The following is an 8568-nucleotide window of genomic DNA, read 5'->3' as shown; positions in this document are numbered from 1 at the left end:
ACCCACCCACCAGTCCCGTCTCGTCTCCTAACTCCCATCCCTTTATCTCCTCCTTTCCTCTCCTCTCCTACCCCACCCTCCCCCTACCTACATCCCATCCGGCTGGTCTCCCTCCCCAAGAATAATAGAATAACAGGATTTCACTGGGGCTAAAAATGACTATGTATATGCTACAGATGGCATATTGACTGGTCTTTAGTGTTTGCACAGGAGCCTTGGAGGAAAAGTACAGGACCATTAAGCACACCAACATTCTTCTTCTATTTCAAACGGGGGGAACTTGTTAACGTGTAATGATGTGCAAACCTTCGCAGTCCAGAAAGTCTCCTGTCCTGCCCAGGTAAACACTGTCTACGTGCTAAAACGTCAAACGTTTTTGCTAGTCAGCTCCGAACACACAAATGAAGTCTTTACCTCAGTGTTCCGCTTCTCAACTGTCCACTCTGAACAAACAGGTGTGGTGGTATCAGACATGGTAAATGCGTCTCTCTGTGGAACATAACAGCCATCAGAAAGTCTCAGACTATTGGTTTCATTGTGATGAAATGGTGGTGACTTCACAGAATCAAGACGCTAACTTGTTACCAGGCCAAGCGTTCAATCTCGCTCTGAATGGTGGGATGGTTTGAGGGCCGTAGTCTGTTTACTGTGAAACTGCCAGGCAAGGTAAGCAGACAGGGAGACAGACTGTTCAAGTCGATGATGAATACAGGTTAGCTCCTATATTAGCCGCTGATCTAAGCGGGATCTGGCTGGGCCTCCTGGCTGACACACTCGCTGTGGAATTTCTCTGCTCCCTGCCATCCTCCAGGGGCGGGCTGGAAGGAGCTCGCCCACCCTCGGGACTTAACACGTCAGGCTGCCCCCGAGCAAACGGCCCTGCCGCCTCCCTCCCTCCCCCCTCCCGCCATCCCCCTCGACAGGCTCCTCTCTGACCTCCTGTCTGACGCTCAAAGACTCGGCACGCCGGCTTTGACCAAAGATGGCTGGGGTTCCGCCGAGGAGCCATGTTTGGACAGGGCCACGAGAGAATTTGATTTGACCTGCGGACGTCGGTTTGCCGACGGATATCAGGGATGCAGTGGCTCAGGGGGTAGAGAGGAGGGTCGTCTGTTGGCGGCACGATCCCCGTCTCCTCTATAGGAGGGAGTTGAGATCAACTCTATGGTTCTTGGCTGCGCCGTATAGGCGCTCATCTGTCATGCAGGCCAGGGTTGTGTGTTCCTGCCTGTCACGCTACCTTGCTTTACAGCAGACATAGCCTGGTGTGAAGGACTATGAATAGGGACAGGGAGGATACAAAATGTTGTCACAGTTTCATGGGGAGAAGTGATGTTGAGCTTTAAAGTACATTTGACTCAATGACCTCAGCCCCAGCCTCACCCCTAGTCTCAGCCTCCACCTTTCTGCCATCACCTCTCATCCCAGGCCTAATTCCTTGCTGCCACGCCCTTCCAGAGGATGTTAGAGGTGTCACTCCTGCAGTAGAGTCTGGACTGGATGCCTGCAGAGTACAGCCTTGCTACTCTTAGGTACTCTTAGCTTCTGAACATTCTGTCGTGGATCATTGAAGGCTCAATCCAAAATATTTCCTCCTTGACCAACACTGGGCTCATAAGTTAGTAGCCGCTGAACGTGATACAATCTTAGGGCACATGTAAGCCCCCCCCCCCCGTCACATTCCACCACTCAAGGCATTGACTGAATTAGGGCTTGTTCCTTTAATGAATGATATACGACATCTGATCAATCAGGACACAGCGGCCTCCAAGGCATGTTTGACATGACAGAGCTATGAGGTCGTATCCAACCTGTCCTCTCGTCTCTCATCACCCACGTACACACACATGCTCTACAGTGCCCCCACCCAGACTGACTGCCATGAATACATCAGGAGCATTCAGGTGAAATGTTTTCCATTTCTTCCAAGCGTCCAGGAGACAGTGGCCTTACTTAGCACCGGAGCTGTATGTAAACATGTCTCGGTGCTGCCCAGGCATTCGTAATGGAGTAGACACCAGTGGAATGGACCTGCTCTGACCCCTCTCACACCACCTGGTGAACACACACGCGTTACGGCAGCAGCCGTGTTAAATAGTGTTTACCTTTCCATTTCCGATACTCGTTATGTGCTAAGTTGGGTTGGTTTTATACTGTATTTGTCTCTCAGGCACGCCATGTTTTTCTAACTCATTGAGGAAATTAGCCTCTCTCCTCTCTGCAATGGGTCTGCTGAAATAAAACACAGGCTGATGTGACGTCACTACTAAATGTTTTGACAAATTATTCTGTGAAATATTTTATTTTATTTTATGGATGTCAGTGAATGGGCTTCTGTTTGTCCTTAAGTGACTGTATGCACAGAACAATGTGTTAGTCTGAGGCAACCTTTATTCCCAAATATACCCACACAAAAACAAAGTATGTCCGCTCACAAACGGCAGAAAAACAATTCAGTCTGTCACCAATAAAACAAAACAGTACATCATAACACTATTGAACAGTTGTATTGTGTGTCTCCAATCGGCTTTGGCAGTGCAAGTCCAAAAAATTACAGAAAGTAATTCATGCCATACATATAGTGATGCGTACATAGGGATATTTACTAGATTAATATTGTTTTATGTTATAAATACAGTACATAGGTGTTGGCTCAATTCATAAAACCCTCTGGACACTTTATAGAGTCAATGGATGACTCAACACAGTAACAATTCTCCTTCAGCATGCGAATGAGAGACAGGAGCACCATTGACCTTCTCAAAACACCCACCGGCTGAGAGACACACAGCATTATCTTTAGTTTGGGTTCGACCGGAGTCTTCCTTGGCTTGTTTGTTATGTCTGAGGATAGATAACCCTCCAACACACAGCTACAGGTCACACGAGTCATTGGACTCTCATCTCACACAGCACACGCAACACGCTGCGGCTCGGGAGATCCACGGTAATAATATATACAATAGTTACTGGAGCTAGGTAGATACGAGCCGACAGAGTGTAAGACATTGGATGGTGCCAGCTAGCTTGGGAGTGCTGAGGAAGGTAGACGGTTTCCTCAGCTGACACAGAGGCACACTGATGCTTCCACCTGCCAGGGACCAGAGTTCCTCCCGGGAGTGGACGATAGCCACGTTAACTTCTGTGGAATCAATGACAAGCAACCCCATTCAACTGAGATCTCTTCACCGTGTCTCTGGACACGAGAGAGAGAGATTGGTGTGCGCGTGCGTGTAGGTGTGTGTCTGTGTGTGTGTGTGTGTGTGGGGGGGGGGGGGGGGGGGAGAGAGACAGACCTACCCGGTGATCATGCAATTCCTGGCCTGGACGTGGGTGCCAGTGTACCTGATATCACACCTCACCACGTTATTGGAAAAGTCGGACTCCTGCACCTGCATGGTCGGGTTCACTGTCACCTGGAGGGGAAAGACGACATGGGTTGAGCTCTGACGTAGCCCCGCCCTGCCCTGCTGCCCTCCACTACTGTGCTGAGTGTGCTCCACGTATGATTCGTCCGGGTTCAACCTTAAGGATGTAGTTTCCCGGCGGCACATCCGTGATGTCGATCCACTGGCAGTCGATGTTGGCGTTGTACGTGTCATAGCATCCGGGGCCTAGCCCCTGCAACACACACAAGTCACACTTAATAGGATATCGAGGCCCACGAATCGAAAGGTGGAAAATAAATTTGCTGACTGACTGACTGAATGAAAGAATAAATAAATGACCGAATAAACGACTGATTGAATGAGGGAATTAACGATTGAATGGATGGAAGGAGAGGTGGATGGATGGGCCGGCAGGGGCTGGCAGAGGGAGGCACCTGGGTGTGGGCGGTGCAGGCGTAGCGTCGGCGCACTCCGGGGTCACAGCTGGTGTCCTCCAGGCAGAAACTGGCCTTGTGACCCTCAGCCACCTTCCTGCCCGAGGGGATGTCCAGGAGGTCGTAGTTACTGAAGGCCTCCATGCTGTGGTAGTGCCTAGGGACGTGGACAGGACACCGGTTAAACTTTGGCGGAAGTTTTCACCCGGTAAGATGGATCAATGTCTGGATTTGTGTCTCCACACACACACACACACACGCACACACATCTACACACACACAAACCTACACACACAAACACACACACACACGCACACACAGGCCTCCTGGACTCACTGATGACAGCTATGCCACTCCCACTCGTGGCGGGGCTTGACCGGAAGGAAGTCTGCGGTCCCCTGGTTCTTCACCCTCTGGGGGAACCGCAGCAGAACCCTGTAGTCAAGATCTCTGACACTCGGATGGGACGCCGTCCTGCACCACAACAATGGACGTCATGAAATAGCTTGACCTTGCGCTTGACAACAGAGGGAGACTGTAATTGTGGTAACCATGGGGATTTGGAACCATGGGAATGTGGTAGCCAAGGGACCAGATTAGGCTCCTTACTACAGCTGGATCTACAGCGTCCAAGCAGACTGTTGGTAACAGTTACCGTAGTGTGTTACCAAGGTGTGATGTGCAGGGCTCTGGGGAGAAGGCTGTGCAGGGTTTTTTCTACAGACTTGCATTCACCTCAAGCTGCTTTCATGTAGAGATTATTTTACTTGGCGGGGCACTGAGGCGAAGAGAGAGAACCTAGGTCGGTTGCCAGGTTTTGTGCTGCAGCTCTATCATTGTACTGTAACTTCCAACTGGGCAGGAGCCAAGGAAGTCTGGTCAACACAACCAGACCTGGCAACCGAAGAGGACATTTGCTCCAACAACCCAAAATAAGGTACAAAATGACTTATTCCCAGCGTCTGTTAAATCTGTGGATGTGGATCAAATGTGTAAAACTTGGATCCAGACATGAAAATTGTCTTGCGTTGTTCGATAAATAGGTTAATATAGCATAGTAATACTGCCCTGGTAAAACAATGTAATAAATGATTACCTTGACAGACAGTTTTCCTCCTCGGCACACCTGAGAGCATACATCTGGACACGCTGGATGTAGGAGGCAGCCTGGATGTAGTAGGGGTCAGGGACCAGGTCTGGGAGACCTGAGGAGGAACACAGCACCCTCACCTACATGGACACTGAGACTGGGAGTCGAGGCTCCAGGCTACTGAAAACGCAGACCTATCCGATTGAATCATGACACATCTCAATTTGTATTTATTTGATTAATTACATGACTGGGGTGTCTTTTATAGGATACCATGTTTTGTTACTTCTGCTTACCGTTATGGAAGAATCGTGTGCCATAGCCCATGTCTGGCCGCGGTTGGCGCATGGAGCCTCTGGTCCTAGCGCCTGAAGACGGGTACATGTTGTAGAACACCGAGTTCCGGTGGTTCTTGTTGGGGTTCTGTGGGTCGTCGCCTATCATGTTATCCACGGTCCTGGGTTCCACGCGCTGAGGACGTGTAATGTGCGTTTCGACGGCATTGTTGGAAAGAGCAGTTGGAGATACATTCGCTGGTGCCTCAACGGCCCTGGACGAAGGAGGGGAACGCGTTATTTGGGCACTGTGAGTGTTATCCACACTGGAACGCTGCAGGATTTGGCGTCCGTTGATCTCATCCTCCAAGTTGTTGAGACGCGCTGTTGTGGGTCCTCGTGTTGTTGTTTCTGGGCTCGTCAGTCGCTCCTGACCGGCGCCCCGGCCGTCCGTAAAATCAACTGATCTTATTGGTGCCGCAGTGGACCTAATTTGTTCTGGAACCGACAGGTTCACACCACTCAAATCAAGTCTCCTTCCACTTCTTGGAATTCCACTTCCCGAAAATTCTTGTATTGGCGAGGAAACGGAGATATTGGAACGGGATTCTTGAGGGGGACGACGGGCGCCCGGGTATCCCACCACCGCGGTCTCTACTCGCGGCTGACTTCTTGCACCTGTGGTGTGGCGGCCAGTTGCGACCATATATTGACGGACTTCAGAACCTAGAACCGAGGTATCCAACTCTCCGCGTGCTCTGCGTTGCGAATGCCCTCCGTTCCGCTCCTCTAAATCGGGAGAACCAGTCCTGGAGGATCTGATTGGCGCGCCCGGTGGTTGTCGGTTGTGTCCTTTGGTGGTCAGGTAAAGTTGCGGCTGTCTCCTCGCTTGTACCGGCGAGTGGTACTCTGACCCCGTGCTGAGTAAACTATACACACGACCGTTGTTCTCCCACTGAATCTGGTGTTTCCACGGTCCACCAACACGCGCGCGTAAATGTTGCTGTCCAGTGCTCAAACGCACCAGAATGTGGAGAAGGCAGAAAAGGACGAGAGCTGTCTTCTCCATGGTGAACTGACTGGGTGCACAGAAGGCTTCCTGAAGCACTACACAAACACCGGCACGTCAACTTTGTATTTGACACTTCGGCGAAAATATGATGGAACACAGGTAGTGTTTTGTAGACACGCTTGATTCCGTCACGCGGTTGCGCACAAAAGCACCATGGCTCGAGTATAACGGGAACTACCTGGATGGAGGAAATGTGAGGCTTTCGCTTTCATACAAGGAGTTTGTGTCTACCCATGCGGTACAAACGTTAAAGAGTCAGACCGGGGCTTCTTTGCAAGAAAAAGACCATGTGTCACTTAACCATTTCTTCACCAACGAGAGTTACACAAGTATTTGTTCAGGATAAAGTAAATCTTGAGCATAGGTGGGAGGACTCAAAGAGTGATATGAGGGAGATGTCTACTGTATAGACAAAATCTACCAGAATCTGTTTTTTTTTGTGACAGAATTGTTTAAACAGTTTTCCCTTATTTTGAGTTTGAGCACAGGTTCTATTGTAACGTATTCCCTATTCCACATACCTCATTATACGTGTTTGTTAAAGTTAAGAGACGTCCTTGGCCAGACTTCACGAAGAATCACAACCATATGCACACATGCAGGTGGCGCACTCCCCCTGCAAAGCGCTCAAACACCTTTTTACATTTGTTGCAACTACCACACTCTAAAGCCCACTGTAAAAGTGAGCTATCCAGTTTCTTGGTTACCTCATCCACCGTTTATGAAATACAGTATTGCAGAAACCTACTCTGACACAGAGGAAAACAAACCGCATAAGAAGCCCTGACTTAAGAGAAGCAAAAGTAAATCTTTCTGGACTTTTTTGGTCCATCAGATTTTTCGCGGCAGTCTATACCGCACGGTGGCAGTGGCCACCTAGTAAAGCATGTTATATTTCCATCACTGTTGCACAGCCTTCGTCCCCTGAATGGTTAGGACGAGTATTAGGAAATATCAGCTGATCCTGGATCGGAGTGCACTGCCGTTGGCCAACGTCACCTTCTCCTGTTCCACATGCGCACGGAAAAGCACAGAGAGAGCACCTGATCCCGTCAAAGGAAAACTACAAAATACCTACCATACGACATGTCGTCAGGTTGGACTTTCCTTACAGCCCATTCCATGTATGGCTATCCAGTCGTACAGGTGGGCGGTTGGCTATTTTTAACTAAAGAAAATATTGTGACTTTTAACTTATCCAACAAGGGCCTACATGAAATATCAAATTAAAAAAAACATGTAACTCATTAAGTATTATCTAGATAATCACGGTTATCGTTACAGATTAAAGGTCAAATACATGAAAACATTTAAATGATCTTCATTGTCATAAACTGTAAGCTCCAAATTGAGGACTTTTGGATGATGACTATTATAAAGTATTGGAATGAATAAAGCACATAGATTTTTGTAATTTCAGTGACAGTTTTATGAGATGTCAATCCTAGTTCGATTAATGACAGTGACTCAAACCGTAAGTGATCTACGAGGGGATAGCTGCGGTGACGTGACATTGACAAGCACATTATCTCCCACGTTTCTCCCATCGTCGCTGTATGCCGGTTGTACTTTCCTGTGTCACATCTGTTCGCGGAGAAGACATCTCAGAATAGTCTGACAGCCACCTGATCTCGTCAGTTCTCAGCCAACACAAACTGTTACAGTACAGTTACACAAAGTATCATTTATACCACACAGAGGCTACAGTACATGTGAGGTGTTGACTGAGGTGCTATCATTATTCTTGGTTCGTCATCAGCCATTCGAGTCATGGCTGACTCCCCCCCCCCCCCCCCCCCCAGCAGTATCCTCTGGGGAAGCCAGGTGGGCCCCTGATACCTGGCCCTCATTGGCCCAGACGGTGCCCCTGTACTCTCCAGCTCCCCCCGAGCGGCCCTCTCCACGCTCACATCACACGGCGACAGAGAACCTTTTTGCGCTCTGGTTGCCAGGAGATGACAGGGAGTACAAGCGACAGAACAAGCGGAAAGTTTATTTCTCTCTCTCTCTCTATTTCCACTGACGTGAGGTAGTGAGTATCTGTGAGTAGGTCTAGGATAGAGAGGGGCCAGAGGTTTAGAGGGCCTCACCTTTCCCCCGCATGCCCCCCCCCCCCCTAGGGTATGTGTGGTCGTCCCGCCAGTCATGCTGTGGATTAGTAGGGTGTCTGTCTCTGTGAAAGCCCCCCCATATCTTCCCCTGACATGGCAAGAATCCCAGCTAAATATAAACAAACACCCTGCCCGTGTCCACAGGCACTCAGGGCCTTTCAGCAATGTAGGTGTGTGTGTCTTTGTGTATGTGTGAG

General features: G+C 49.4%; 1 protein-coding gene across 1 annotated transcript; it reads right to left on the bottom strand.

The window, feature by feature from the left end:
• Window positions 1-2376: 2376 nt before the first annotated feature.
• loxl5a (lysyl oxidase-like 5a) lies at window positions 2377-6590 on the bottom strand. The gene is made up of 7 exons (XM_062450953.1): window positions 5210-6590; window positions 4920-5028; window positions 4160-4297; window positions 3824-3980; window positions 3526-3621; window positions 3301-3416; window positions 2377-3142 (listed from the first exon to the last, which is right to left on the bottom strand). Exons 1-7 carry the CDS (start codon window positions 6255-6257, stop codon window positions 3136-3138), a joined length of 1671 nt encoding a protein of 556 aa, XP_062306937.1. The 5' UTR covers window positions 6258-6590; the 3' UTR covers window positions 2377-3135.
• Window positions 6591-8568: the final 1978 nt, after the last annotated feature.

This window comes from Osmerus eperlanus, chromosome 24 (genome assembly GCF_963692335.1).
Source record: "Osmerus eperlanus chromosome 24, fOsmEpe2.1, whole genome shotgun sequence".
In the NCBI taxonomy this organism is placed as follows: domain Eukaryota; kingdom Metazoa; phylum Chordata; class Actinopteri; order Osmeriformes; family Osmeridae; genus Osmerus; species Osmerus eperlanus.
The sequence above is the reverse complement of the archived record's forward strand: the minus strand, read 5'-3'. Positions and strand labels throughout refer to the sequence as shown.